Below are 15953 nucleotides of genomic sequence, written 5' to 3' on the forward strand. Positions count from 1 at the left end.
ACTTCAATCAATCATTTTACATATAAATAAATTTAAATAATAATAAAAAATAACAAAAATTGAATTTCCAACATTAAACTAGAATAAATGACACAAATTTTTAGTCAAAACAAATTAATACGCAATTAAAATAAAACTGAAATCGTAATATCATAACTAATGCAAGTATAACAATAACGCTATTTTACTATTTATAAACACATATTTGATTTAAATTAGTTAAAATTATTGATATCAATTTTTTAGATGAATCACATCATTAGGATTTGGTCCACGTTTCAAACCGACTAATGTAATTCGAAATATGACCAAATCTTAACAATATGATTAATCCGAAAAATTAATATCAACATTATAGATTATAAAAACTTACAGCTCTAAAATAGTTAAAATTATGTAAAATGTTCAAAATTTTAAGAAAATTTTGCCCATAAAACTCTTTTTTTGAAATTGTGATCATCCAAAATAATTAAAAAAAAAAAAATAGAACTCTGAAACTTTGACTTTTGAAATAAGACATGCGTTTGACTTTTGAAAAAAATAATGGTCATCGCGATTGCCATTTAAGTGTGTTGGCTAGTTCCGAGAGGGCGTGGTATGAACTGGTGGTTAATGGACGTCTGCAGAAACTTCTTAATAAAATAATAATAATAAGTACATGGTTTTGTTGTAAATTTGCGAAGGTAACATCACTGCTTCTCGTAGCTGCCTCTGCGGGAAAGGCTTCACTTCCCTGCGAAGCTCGAGAAGAGCGGCTAAACATGTTTAGCCCTCTTCTCTAAGAAGGACAGCATGGTTTCTTCGAACCAGTGAATTTCAGCTCAAGATAACTCCGGTGTTTTTTTTGATCTCCTGACTGGTATCTACTACGTTCTATTTTAACCTGGTATGGTCTACAGAATCTAAATATGAAATTAGAAGGACATTCAATGTCTATGCATTACTTTTATGTTTGAAGCCCATATTTTTCATTGCAATGATACTATGTCCAGGTTGGAGCGAAATCTGAGCTTTTATCCTTCGATGTTGTGCCGCAGTAAATCTCTAAAGGGACTACAGGATTGAAGGGCCGACTCATCATGGCAGAAAATGTCAAAGTAACCGTCGACAAGCTTCCAATAAAGCGCTTGGATGCAATCGACGAAAATGGTGCCGAGCATTTTGCCCAGTGAGTACAGGCCATACTCATTAACCCTATTTGCTCTATGATGTTACCAATTATAAGCCCGAAAACTGTGACACTAGTCCCCTCACAATAATTACACGCTAAATTTTTCTGTTTTTTTTAATGTTAATAACCAAATATCTAAGAATATGTAGCTAATTGGGCATGCTTAGGTTTCAGGCACAAGCAGCCTATTTGTGAATGTTAGTAACCAATTATCTAAGAATATGTAGCTAATTGGACATGCTTAGGTTTCAGGCACATGAAGCCTAGTAGCATATACTCACGGGTTCTATTTATTAAAAAAAAAGGAATAAAATGTACCCAAGATATGTGAACCATACCGGGGTTTGATATGGGTGTGCAGCATGTTTTGGAAATTGGGTTCACCAGTTGATAAGTGTTGCGGTACTATATTGAGAAGGCATTTCATCTATGAAAAAAAATGCAAGACATCTCATATATGAAAAAAAAGGCAAAGGAGCAAGGCTTTTACGTTTTTAAAGTTAATAGGTTGACAATCATCTTTGGTTTTGCCCCAGATAGATCCCTGAGTTTTGGTTGTGAATCTAGCTAACTTGTGGGAACATTTTCTCCTCTTCTTCTCTCTTACGCTAGAAACTCTATGCTTGCTTTACTTAGGTGCTTGTTCAAAGGATTTTTAAAGCAACTCAATCAATCAAGTATATACGGCCCTTGAGCAGAAAGAAAGAAATTATATAAATGCTAGTGAATCGCCACAAGGATCTGTCAAATGTACTGGAGAGGCATGCATATAGCTCCTTCAACAAGGGGATTCCAGAAATAATCTCTTTTAAAGTCTAGGCATATGAACTCAACCGAATCAAATTATTATGAGATCATAAAATAACCTAAAATGAAGGGAGATTAACATAGATCCATTTTAGTCTCGGATCTATTAAACATTAAGGGGATAGAAAGAACTCAGTTGCAAACCTCTCACTGTGTACAAGACCTTGGGTTAAGATGGAGGTTTCCTTTTCTTCACATTAGGTGTTGGATGTCAATTTTTGTTTGCCATTTGATTATATTTGCATCACACATTGATGTATGCACTTATGGACATGGAGATCTCCTTGCCCCAGGCTGAAGAGCACCTAGCTTCTCTTGGTGCAGTTATTGCATCTAACTCAGACTCTATGGGTTCACTCTTAAGAAAATTATTTCCTTTCTTCATCAGGCAAATTATTTGGGCTGTGCCCCTAGGTTTTGATTATTTGTAGCATGATTTCAATGAGAAAAATAGTACTTCCTTGTACCGATATATTTGAAGAAAAATTCTATGCCTGGTGTTTCTTTGAGCTTTCAAAGGCAGAGTTGTAGCAGCATCGCTGGTTGTTATCTAGTTCTATCTTGGAAATGTGCCAATGGTTCACCATAGACATCCCTTGTGGCAACAACCTGTCACCAAAGCCACAGTAAACTATATTTATTCTGAGTCGCGTTAGTTAGAGACTGTAGGCTTTGTTAGTGCTGTGGCTATAGCAAGACAAGTACCTTACGTATATGGCTACAATGCTATGCAAAGACTCTATCAATGGTGAGTAACATCCCCCAGATTACAACATACTCTCCAATGTGATGGGTGGCCAGCTAACTCTCCTTGTAACACTGAACGCAAACCAGGGCCACTAATCCCAGGAAACAAATTACATTTTAGATTTTGTCGTAGTAAATCAAGAAACTTCAATGCGTTCATATCTTTCTATTCACAGCATTCTATATTGTTGTTTTATGTGGTCCCTTTTGTCTCATGTCATATCATTATCAAACAATAGCTAGCATTATTCTAAGTGACACTACCCTTGTGATTATGATGCAATTTATATGGACAGCATTATCTGTTGTTGCAGTAGTTTACTACTTAATCATTGGGCAAATTTTCTAAAAGGAAGGGAAGCACAACTATTAGAGACTGACTACCAAATCATTATACAGGCCTGTGTAATGTCCCTTACTAGGATTATACCAATCAGCTGATAAGCAATTCCCACATATGCCAAACAGCGTCCCTAACTTTGCCCCAGCGGCCAATATATTTTTCCAGATTAAGCCAATCTGCCCTTCAAATAACCAAACTGCTCATTGAGGCATTATGTCAAACACTTAGCATACATGCAGCCAAGAACAAATTTCGAAATATGCCAAACATCCTCAATACTGCCCCTTAATCTCATTGACACAATTTGTCGAACAGTTTATAATCAATCACCTTATATGCATACCAAATAAATAAATGTGACAGGAGCCTTCTTACAAATACTTGGCATACATAGTAAGATAGAATCCTCACAAATTGGTTTCCAATCATGAACAGCAATCAAGCCAGTAATATTATTAAATGGAGGTCTGAAATTTTACAAGCAATGATTAATTTCTGGAACCTGGTAAGATGGCACCCTGATGGCTGTAGGGTTGCACTGAGAAGTATGGCTGTTCAAAAATGGATACTGCACCAAGAGAAATTGCTGACCAAGAAAATCTGTCTGGCAATAAATAAACTGCACCTTCCTTAACAATTCGGCCTACAATGGGTACCAGCTCGGCTGTAACATACCCCCTACCATCCATAGCCCCCACCAAGAGTAGGAGGCAGTTACACTTAGTAGGGGCTAGGAATAGTAGGGCTTATGTTTCTTCAGCCTCTACCTAAAGAATTGTGCACTCGGCCCCTGTGAGGTTATTCTGGCTATAGCAAGTGATGATGATTTCACTGTAGAAGGCCCATGTAATATATATGCTTGGATTGTCAAAGAGGAAGAGAATGGTTGCTGCTATTATTGGTTGCTGCCCCAGAGTTTGCTGCTACATCTGGAGACAATCTTGGTACCTCTGGAATTAAGCTGTAGGTGAACCAGAATTTATTTTGTTGATGGTGCAATGCATTCAACCCCAACTATGCTGAATTAGTACCCAGTCCTTTACCAATGGTCAAAACTAGTGCGCCCTTGGCCTTCTTTATCAGAGAAACCTTGGCATGACAACAAATTGGACTTTGCATCAATATATATGCTGCTGTTACTACTGGAAATCACGGCCTCCACAGGCTGTGGTCTTAATTTATACCCTGCTCCTCCTATTTGCAAGCATGCTCAGCCTCTAAATAGCCACAGAACTGCCACACAGGTTATCAGTGAACCCGATTGCCATAAGAAAAAGGTCTCGGCCTGCTAAAATTAAGGTGAATTTGGCCCTGTCCTCCTCTCAAATGCTCATGACCCAGGATAGGTATGTAAATCCTCCTCTAGACGAATTGAAATTCAGTCTTCCAACTAGTATGCTCAGGACCTCCAAAATAAAGCACTACTTCTCCAGAGAATTCAACCCGTAGTGCCAAATGTGAAAATTTCATCTATCACTGCAATTGGAAATTATTTTTCTAATTGTTAATTTATTAACAATTTATTTGCTGTTTCCTACGACAAATACCAAATAATTCACACTGTGATTTTCACAAATAAACTGCTGAAGAAAAATAGCGCTGGAATCTGAGAAAATCTAGCACATGCACACAAAAATTTGACACTGTTATTTTTGGACAAATGTCCCCGGAAAAACCCAACTTGGGAAAATTGGTCCAACAAATGAGGGTTTTATTATTATACAGCAACGAAATTTTGAGTACAATAATCTGGATGCCGAAATCTGGCTATCCTGCAGAGAAAATACTGACAAAAATATCTAGAGGGAATTTACCCTAACTCCGGACAATTTTGGCGTTGGACTGCCTTTGAAAAGCAAGCCATCCAATTGTGCTTGCGCAGGCTTTGTGTCAATCTGATGCTACCTGCTGCAACTGCTGATCGAATTGATTGTTAGTCTAGCCGTCGTGCTTGTTGCTGACTGGGAAAACGCCTCTCTGACACTCTGGATCCTCTGCCTGATCTTTGGAACTGAAAGCGTCTTCTTTCCCAACAAAACGAATTGCCTTCTTGAGGCTCTGCGCAACCTCTTGGAGAAATCTCGGCATATATGCAAATGCACTCGCTGGATCTGGAAATCTTTCTCCAACCTCACTGTCCCTGCCACTCACTGTCTTTGCTTCAATCTTTGGCTCTCCGGCAACAGCTGCTGCTCTCTGGAAATTGATCTGCCAAGGAAATGAAACTCAAGTGTCTCTAGTGTCTTCTCCAAGTGCCCATCGAATTCTTCTTATAATCTTCTGTTGGAGCATCAACGACAAGGATTAAATCTTAATCAAGGGCTAAGATCATCTTGAAGTCGATCCGTGTGAGTTTCTAGACTATTCTTACCTTGATTTAACTAATTCTGATTAATTAACCAGTTCTCCTAAGTTTAGACTTAGGAAACATTAAAAAATAAGTTGATAATCTAATTAAGTTATCCCTAGGTGGAATTTCCATAAACGATTCTAGGTTTTGGAGATCTCATGTATTCTACTGTCTCCACCAAGTTTCATGACTAGAACACATCCAATGCTACAAAAACTAACACTCCCTCTTAGCAAGGACTATGTTCTAGTGTTGTACACCCTACCACAACACTTTTTATTTGTATCATCCTCTGTCACGCTGCTGATGTTTGGGTGCTGCTGCCCACCAACAATTGCGCAACTTTGATGCTACATTGTATCATCCTCTGTCACGCTGCTGATGTTTGGGTGCTGCTGCCCACCAACTATTGCGCAACTCTGATGCTACATCCGTGTTGCTGCTGACACTACTGTACTGTTGCCAACTCTGCATCTGCAGTGCAACTCTCTCTCATCCGTTGTTGTTGCAACTGAGAAGCATCCGAAATACTGAATCAACTGTGTTCAGTATGATGCATCTGTCTACTGAATCTCTGACTGCTACTAACATCTGCATTGTCATACTTGCGTTGCTGCCAACTTTGCACTAAACGACCCGATCTACTATCAATACTGCTCTGTGCTCCTCAACATTTGACTGCTACTAGTCTGCAACTGTTACTCTGGTATTGACTGCATCAACTGCCACTGATCCATCCTGCCATTGAATACTGTGGGGCCCCATAGCCTGGTAATGATCCATGGGGTGGAATCCTCAAGCACAATGCCCAGGGCTACAACACCAAATCACCCCACCTCACTCCTGGAGGTATATCTGCGAACATAACAAACTCTTCCTCTATCCTAGAGGAAAGCTTGTCTATTTCCGCGAACGTTGCCCGCTTCTTTTGCTTCTCCTTCTTCCTGAGAGGACACTGAGTACTGTAGTGGCCAAACTCGCCACACCTGAAGCACTTGACCTTTGACAGGTATTTCTTCTTCTTCTTTTCCCCCTGCCCTTGATTGGGACCCTTGATGCTAAGGCCGCATTCTCCTCCTCCTTCACACCCTTCAATCCGCTGCTACTGTTGCCATTGAGTTAAATGGTATCAGAGCCAGAGTTATTGTTTGAGTAGATCTCGCGAGTTTGCTTGATGACTTGAATAAGGTTTGTAGCCTGTTGTAGCCGTGTGAAGGCGTTGAAGGAGCTCTTAAGCAAAGCTTGCCTCATTTCCTCCTATTGCAAATCGCCCCACATCCTGTCCCATCTAGGTAGCGTGTCTCTGCCCAATATACTTTGGAGTTTGGACAAAGATTCGCCAATCCTCCGAGACACTGTTTAGTGCCAACCATACTAGTTCTTATGGTTGAGGCGCCGCCCCAACAACTGCAAGCTGATTTTAGACCTCTTGAATCTTGGTGAGGAAGGGATCTATCCCTTCTCCCTTCTGCATCCTGATGCATTTGAGATTTTCTTCTAGCAACATCTTCCGTTGCTCGGAAGTACTCTGATATAGCGTGGAGAGAGCTACCCACATGTCCCTAACAATTCATTTGTCTGGCACATCATGTGATTTGATCTTAAATCTGTTCTAGGACCTCTGATACCATGTAGAAAATCCACGAAATTTTGATCTGCTAATATAAACAATCTGAAAGTTTGTTTCTTTTCGTACAAACACATAATTTCTCTACTAATTTTGCAGTGGAATAGGAACAGAAATAAATACAATTCAAGACACAATTTTCTTTTTATAGGGAACCCAACTGGGAAAACCCTCTGCTTGTTTATTGATAGAAACTAAGCAATTGATCTCTTACAAATACAATTGTTTCACTTGGAGAATACACCTTTCTCCCTGCTTATCCTAAGCATGAAACCCTAGCAAGAATGCTGATCACGCCACCGTCTTCCCTTGTTCCTCCTCTGCTCCGAATTCCTAGTGCCAACCCAAGGAACCAAGTCCCTAATTCCTTGTGCATGAGCTGCTCCTTTAGCTCCTGAATTAGAGCCAAGGGAAAACTGCCTTCTACCAACTCGCACAAGCCTCCTTCTTGTCACGTTCACTTACAAACTTACACACAAAACTAGTGCATACAAGAATGTATACAATTGTACCTTCATTCCTTCTTTATAGCAATTCGGATGGCTAAAATTACTGAATTTCTAATTAAGGAATGATTTTGTGATTGATTGAGTTAACGTGAGTTAACTGTTCATGCAACTCTTCCTATTTCAAGTCAACTACTTGAAACTCAATCACGTGTGTTTTTCCTCAATCAATTGACACTAGAAAATCAAGAACTCAACCTTCAATTTCAACACATCAGTTAACTTCATCCTAATTCGTCCTAATTTTTAGGGACTGATTCCTAAATTATATGAACTCATCCTAATTTATAGGGAATCTCTTAATTTTTAGGAAATTGTGTATGATGAAGAGGAAACTTGAATTTGACTCCTTGAATTAAGGCACAAATCAAGGAATCAATTTCTCACTACTATTTTCAATATTCCTTGTACTTAAGTCACAATGAAATGACTACTATGATTGATATGTTTTTGCCTACTGTTCTTTGCTTGCTGAAATCTTGTATTTTGATCTGTAAATGCATTTCTTAATAACAACCCAATCCCCTCCCCCTTCCCCCCTCGCCAATCCCTGACAGTAATAGCATTAAAAAGTTTCTACAGATATTCTCATCTTCATTTTTCTGTTTTCTTGTTTGACAGTGAAATCAGTCAGGAAGAGAAGCCTCTGGCGTTACTTCGGCGCATAGATTTTGGAATCTCTATAGAGAAAGATGCAAAGAAGTCAAAGACTTCTAATGAAACCCAGTCAACACCTGCATGGCCATGGCAAAGCCTTGTGGAGAATTTACATCAAGCTCAGCAAGAGCTGGCAATTGTGATGGATCTAATTGACCATGTAAGAATAATACAACTTTAACAGTTTTTGTGTTTCTCCATTTTTTCCTCTCTCGTAGAGTCGACTTGTTGTACTTGCAACTTAGAAATTTGGATTGGTAATAAAGAAATCTTTTAATAGGAACCTAAAGAAATGGCATGCTTGAACTCTATACTTTGTATTTGTAGTTTGTTCTTTGACTCATTGTAAGTCTTTACACAGTGGATGCATTGCAACCTACAACTAAACCTACGGAAAATAGGAACATAAGGCTAAGGTTTGAGAAAAAGAAATGCAGGCTGTAATTTTGTTTTGGAAATTTTATAAATTTATCCTGTTTTATTTTGAATCCAATTTGTAGAAGAACAACTGTACTTTATAAGCGAGTTATTCTTTAGTTGAAATTCAGATTTTGTACTTGTATTCCAAAAAGCATTCATGTTTCCATTTTGTCTAGAAAGTAAGACATTTATACAGCACCATAGAAATGCAACACCACCACTTACATACTAGCTTTGTAATGTTAATTTTTTCAATACCATATCTGATTTAAATTCCTAGCAATTTATTTTATGACCAGAAAATATATTTACCCAGTAAATTATTTTTTTTGAAAATTGCTGAATAAAAATATGTTGGTATTTTAGCTTAAATACTTTGCAGTAGAAATTTAAATATAAAATTAGTTACAAACACAGTAAATTTTTCACCCTCAAGTTCTCTTAAACTTTTTATTACTCAGGTTAATTAAGGGCTTCCTTAACAGGGAAAATGATCCTTAGAGAATACACAGAAAATACAGCTAATGAAACCTGACAAAATTGACCCTTAGAAATTCGTCCCGCACTTTAGCTGGCTGTCTTTCACAACGTTGGTGCTTTTGAAGTTGCTTGGACCCTCCATTCACGTGGCATCAATCCTCTCAGACTCCTCACACTTGCAGCACAACTGCTTGAACTCGGCCTCGAACCTCTCAGCCTTAACCCCAAGAAAATCTTTGCCCTTCACTTGTGTGCCCCACCTGCAAAATTTGTGCTCACTCGAACTTACAGCTGCACACTTCTCTTCTCCCTTCAGTCTTGAGTCTCTCATTCCTCTTGAGGAATTCTCTTTCCCAATGAAGTCAATGTGTCTTCCACCTCTCCCTTTGGATTATTTTACAATTTCTCATTCAGTTAGGTCTCAAACCCTAGATCTCCTAAGTGATGAATGGCTAGGATTAGATCCTAAGCCTCACTTGAAATCAATGGTAGAGATTAGATTTAACTCACTTAAGAAAATAAATTTACTTTTCATTAGAAAACCTTAGCCCAATAGCCAACATTAATTAATAAATTAATCAATGTGCTTTTCCTAAGTTAGACTTAGGAAAGAGATCATAAAAGTCACTCAACATGAGCAAGTACCTAAAGAGGCTTTTGGACATCTTTTGCATGCTTGACACCTAGCCTATGCAGAAGCACTTGTTCAAGCTATCATCATCAACACTCCCTCCTGGTGTGGAAGGAATTTTGCACCACCCCCATCTTATCTCTATAGAAGAATAACTTCCCCTTAACAAGGGGCTTGGTGAGAATATTTGCAGCCTTCTCATTTGTGTAGAATATTGAAGTTTCACAACTCCCCTCTGGACCCTGTCTTTTATGAAGTGTTATTTGATCTCCATATGCTTGGACTTGTCATGAAACACTTGACTCTCTGAGAGTTTGATGCAACTTTGATTATCCAACTTTAGACCAAATAACCTTGTGAGCATCTTGCGAAGCCAAATGATCTCACAACTCGCCAAACTTGTTGCCATGTACTCGACCTCCGCTGTACTAAGTTCCATTGAACTCTGCTTCCTATTAAACCATAAAATTTTTGTTGATCCCAGATTGAAGTAGCACCCTGGGATGCTTTTCCTGTCCACTGCACTCCCATTCCAATTTGAGTCGATATAGCCCTGCAACCGCACTCCACCACTTCTAACATATCTCAACCCATATTCCATTGTATCTTGCAAGTACCAAAGCACATGCTTTGCTGCCACCCAATGCAACTTCCTTGACTCCACCATAAACTTGCCCAAGGTATTTACAAGAAAGCATATATCTGGCCTAGTGTTGACCATATACATCAAGGAACCTATTGGTTGCCTATACAAAGTGGGATCCACCAACTTTGACTTTGAAGCATTTAGCTTCCTCAGATTGGTGATCATAAGTGTAGACATAGGTTTGCAATCCACCATCCCAAATCTTCTCAAGATATCAACTGCATATTTGTTGAAAATGTAGTGAGTAAAGGTCTCTCTCAGTATGAGTGTGAGCTCAAGTGTTATATTTCAATTAGGGTGAGTTTATTTCTAGTTTATTGGAATAATTATCAAGATGGCATGCGTAGAGTTGGAGCCTCAATTAAGTGGAGTTTTCATCAGTTTGACTACAGAACGAGGTGGCAATTACAACTTACAAGTTCAGTTAGAGGGAGTTAGTCTTCAATATTGGAGGGAGAATAAGTTAATACTCCAAGTATTGATTGGAGACAGAGTCAGTTGGACTCTCAATTAACTCGTCAATCAAAACTCAAGTTTCTATAAAGAGGAGGATGAAGGCAAAAGAAATCATAAGTTTTTCATACAAGGATTATGAGACAAGACGGTTCACGAGTTTGTGAGATCATCCTTGATTGTGGAGAGCGCAGTGAGCTTGTGTCCTAAGAAATAGGAGATCACAAGTGCGCAAGGATGTAGGAGATTGATTATGTTTAGATTTGAGGAAGCTTGCGTCCTAAGAAATAGGAGCCACAAGTGCGTTAAGAAATAGGAGACTTGTGGAGATTTGTGCGAGAGAATAGGAGCCACAAATGCACTAGGAAATAATGACTTGTGCGCTAGGAAATAGGAGCTCCTTGTGCGCAAGGAAATAGGTGAAGTGCGTAAGGAAATAGGGGCTCCAGTGCGCAAGGAAGGAGGAGTAGGATCAAGCAAGAGGTAGGGCAAGTCAAGGAGGCAACAGGGGAACAACTGTGTGCTAGAGGGTTGAGATCAAGCAGTGATCAAGGCAAGCTGAGATCAATTATATCAGCTGAGATTAGTGAGAAGAAGCAAATTTTTTTTTTAGAGACAAATTGCTTTGTAATAGATCCAATTGCTCAAGAACAATCAATAAAATACCACAACAAAGATAAGGGTTCCCTAGAGTGTGTCAATTTGTGTGATTGTGTTTTTATCTCTGGTGTTTATGCTGCTGCTTATAGTTAAGAAACTCTATATCTTGGTGAAAATAAACTAGGTTTTAGTTTTCAGTTACCTTGTTTTAGTTATTCATCTAAGTAGTTGCAGAGTTTCATGGAAATTTTACAATATTTACCTTGTCATAGGAAAATTTCACCTATCTCCTCCAAACCCAAAAAGTAGTGCATCATGTTGATGCCCTTCATCTTGAATTTTGTTGCAACTTGCAAGGTCTTGCTTACACATCTCTAGGAGCTTCTCTCACCCTGTGAGAAATAGATCATCAACATACATATCTCAATGAGCTTCTCTCACCCTGTGAAAAATAGATCATCAACATGCAACACCAAGATGATTAGATCATCTCCAATAATTGTGTAATACAAGTTGGGATCTACCTCACTCTTGGCGAAACCCATACCTAGAAGATACCTATCAATTCTCGAGTATCACACTCTCAGTGCCTACTTGAGTCCATGTTGTTCCTTCTTCAACCTGTATACATGAGAGTTTCTCCCATGCACCTCAAAACCCTGTGACTGCTCAATGTACACCTCCTCAATAACTCTATTGAGAAAATCTGTCTTCACATCCATTTGATTTATCCTCCACCCCATCTTTGAAGCAATAGATATAACAATCTTGATAGAAGTGTACTTGGCGACTAAAGCAAATGTCTCCTCACAATCCTCTCTTTTTTTGGGAAAATTTACTTGCCACGAACCTAGCATTATGCTTCTCAATATTGCCATCTGTAATATGCTTGATATGAAAGATCCATCTTGAACTAACCACTTTTTTTCCTTCCATTTGTTGAAGCAATTGAGACAGAGAACAAAGAAATCACGGTATACATTAGGATCCGTAGATCAAGCTGAATTAAGAGTGCCAGGACGTTGAAGAATAATTATGCAGGGATCTGAGTGAACTTAAATTAAACATTGTGCATTGAACAACGCATATCCTTGATATTTTAAATGCTATGGCAGAACTTAATATTGAACCTGTGCATCAGTGCAATGAAAAGCTATGAGAATAGCATGTTGTATAATGTAACCTAATAAGGAATATCAGAATGTTGCAGCTATGACAAAGATTTGGGACCAGAACCAAAGTGTTGCTAATTTAACTATCATATGCAGGGTACTGTCAGTTGGAGTTGCTAGTAACTGTGTTGATTCTTTATCGGTGATGGTTATGTCTGCTGCCAGTTTGATATTTTGTTGAGGTGCAATGCTGTAGACGTTGATGGTAATGTATATGCTCCCACAAGTATCTTATAAGCTTGTAAGTGAGAATGTGCTACTGAGAATGAGTTATATGGCAAAGGATTGAAAGGGTCTGCACATCAGCTGCTAGGGTTTGACACCTGTTGGAAACACATTGCAGGGCTGATTAAATGACATACATACCTGATGTGTTGTGCTGACATGTTTTGATGCTAGGGTTTAAATGTTGAGTCGGAATTATATTCTAGAGTTTGATGCTATTATCCTATTACTATTGAGCAGATATTGAGCATAGTTATTAATTCAGAATTTGAATTGTCCAGCTAGCAGAAGAGTTCAGAGTAATGCAGTTATAGTAAGTATGCGAGAATGACATTATTATGAGAACTAATGTTACCAGTGGACTTGACAGAGTTTGAACCTTGGGCACAAATAGATCAGAGCTGCCATAGTTTACATACAGTCTAATGTGTCTGAGATTTGTTGATGTGATGAGCAAAGCTAGTCTTGTTGAAACTTGAGACAGGTGCAGTTGCTATATGGATTTGGTTATGAGGGTAAGGTATTGTTGATGAGCTGTTGGACCAGGTTTTGAAGTTTTATGTTGAACAACGATATATGTGCCAGGGTTTGAGCAGGACAAGTGATAGAGTCTTTTATCAGAGACGAGAAAACAATATTGTAATATTGTCATCAGCTAGTTGATGAAGTAGAAGGCTTGTGAAGCTGGGTTTGATGCACGGTAGAAGATTTGATTGTTCAAGCAGAGTTTGTATTTATAGAGAGTTTTGTATTTTGTATTGTATATGAACTCAGGTGGATTCAGTGTGAAAATTGTGAAACGTGGTCCACCGGATGATCAGGGTGGCAAGGCAAGGCAGGAGAGTGGAGTCTCCTTTAGGTTGGAACCTGAAAATACTTCATGGTGACAGGGTGGTGCTAGAGTAGGTTGGAGCTTGCATAGGGTGTTGGAGCGTCCTTCTGGTTGTAGTTGGTAAATGGGGTGTTGGAACATCCTTTAGGTTGGATCCTGTAAACTAGGGCGTAGGAGCATCCTTCCAGTTGCAACTGGAAAACAGGATGTTGGAGCGTCCTACATGTTGGAACCTGGCTCAGTTGGAGCTAAAAATATTGATGTACATTTCATTGAAGACAAAATATTAAGAAAATTTTGGTGGTTTTTCTCCTGGAAGGGTTTCCACCTAAAAATCTGTTGTCTACTGTCTTGATGCTTGTGCATTGTTGAATGGTGTTGATTATTGCTCATGTAATGAATATTTAATTTTATCTTATGATAATGAAAACTAATGCTCTGTGAAGTTAAAAGTTAACTAATTGTAAGAAATACTGATTCACCCCCCTCTCTGTGAAGTTAAAAGTTAACTAATTGTAAATAATACTGATTCACCCCCCTCTCAGTGTTTCCAACAGTGAGGAGGTTTTATCCGCTGCATTGCTGCTGAAGCAATAAGAGTGCATTCTCCAACAACTTTTCAGTGGAACTACCACTCATGTTCTCAGCCCAACCTCGTGAAACTACCATCAGGTGTTATTAGCCCACTAGTCATGGGTGTCTCAACCTCTCAGAGGTTGTTAACCAACATAGTCTCCAATGTATTTATCAGCCTGTAAGGCACAACCACTACTCAGTGATTATTAACCAGCAAGCCTTTTGGGTTACTCAGCTAAGCTATCATCTAAGCTTACTCTAGATTATCAGCCAGCAAGCGTCATGGGTTTCTTAGTTGTGCTATCGTCAGAGCTCCTCTGTGATTATCAGCCAACAAGCCTTTTGGGTTTCTCAACTATGCTATCATCAAAGTTATGCTCCTCGATTATTAACCAACAAGCCTCATGGGTTTATTAGCTATGCTATCATCAAAGTTTCTCTATTCCACCGAACTCTCATTTGGCATCAACACAACGCTTAGTGGAGTACATGCCCAATCTTGCAATCAAGGATTTTGATTATTAGTTAATATACATGCTGCCATAACCATCAACATTTCCTTGTCATTTGCATGACACAACATGAGCACATGTAATCATATTTTTATGACATTAAAATTCATTGGTCAACTAGGGCTTCCCTGCCCCATCGATTCCTCTTCCAACTAGGAATCTAATTGGACAACTTATCATGTAATCCCATATAACCATTTACATTTGCACCAATTAAATTTATACAATAATTCTTCCACATGAATGATTCTTGACAAGGCCCTGTCAGATATAATGGCATTTACACACACACACACACATATCAATGTGATCATAAATTCACATTTGCATATGTAATTAAGGTTAGGGTCGAGAGAACCTCCTTTGAGCCATTTTCATGGCTATTTTCTTGCTGTCCATTATCCCCATGGACCAAAGCAACCTTCTTGACTGTCATACTGCTGTACACTTAGTCAAGGACATATCATACATTAACGCATGTCGGATAAAACCAAAGTTTTAGAGAACTCCCTGTATTGCTGTTGTTATCTGTTGAAATTGTAACTATGGTCGGCCTTCATAATTGCTATTGTACTTCGTCATTATGTATTTATTGTAAAACTGAAAAAGAGGAAAAAGAAAATTGTTTTTAAGCATGTGTTTCATGCTCTTTTCATTTGTTCTTTAGGTCAAAGCCTCCATTGAAGGCTTCTAGGGTTTTCTTGTGTCATAAGAGTCATTATCATATGTATTTGACCCTTGGGCATTTGTATCATGTAAAGAAAAATAATTTTGAGTCAAAATAGTCATTTTACACGTCCTCACCTTGTCGACCCTGTGTGGGGCTATTCGACCTTGTGGAAGCAATATATATAGAAGGAGAATTCAACTTCCTTGGCATCAATTCACATCAAGTTTAATCTGCAGTGGAAAGAAGACAAGAAGAAGAGCGAAGTCTAGATGAAGGAAGACAAAGTCAAGGAGAAGTGAAAAAGACATGATTTGGGCATCTCTCTCTCACACATGTAAGTTTTTCTAGGGTTTTTGGGTAAGTTGTAGGGGCCGAAATTCCTACAGTTACTGTAGGTCCAAATTTCTAAGTTTCAGGGGCTAAAATTCTAGTTGGAGCAGATTCAAAAGGTGTTGACTCTTCTTGACTTTGGCTGTGTTTATTTAATTGGAAGTGTTGAGAAATCTAAGGGGGCAACAAATGAGATGA

General features: G+C 38.6%; 1 protein-coding gene across 4 annotated transcripts in view; it reads left to right on the top strand.

Moving 5' to 3' along the window:
- Positions 1-616: 616 nt before the first annotated feature.
- LOC149227470 (RNA polymerase II transcription mediator) overlaps positions 617-15953 on the top strand; it is a 77012-nt gene continuing 61675 nt past the window's right edge. Inside the window, exons 1-3 of one of the 4 annotated variants that reach the window (XM_089377799.1) lie at positions 617-886; positions 993-1168; positions 8173-8368. In XM_089377799.1, the coding sequence (XP_089233925.1) occupies positions 1080-1168; positions 8173-8368 (285 nt within the window). In that variant the 5' untranslated portion in view covers positions 617-886; positions 993-1079. The remainder of the gene's footprint in view (positions 887-992; positions 1169-8172; positions 8369-15953) is intronic. The other 3 variants (XM_089377800.1, XM_089377801.1, XM_089377798.1) reach the window with 3 other exon arrangements.

The sequence above is a fragment of the Pinus tabuliformis genome, chromosome J (assembly GCF_031772625.1).
Source record: "Pinus tabuliformis cultivar Carrire ecotype Pingquan chromosome J, CPIR1, whole genome shotgun sequence".
NCBI lineage: Eukaryota > Viridiplantae > Streptophyta > Pinopsida > Pinales > Pinaceae > Pinus > Pinus tabuliformis.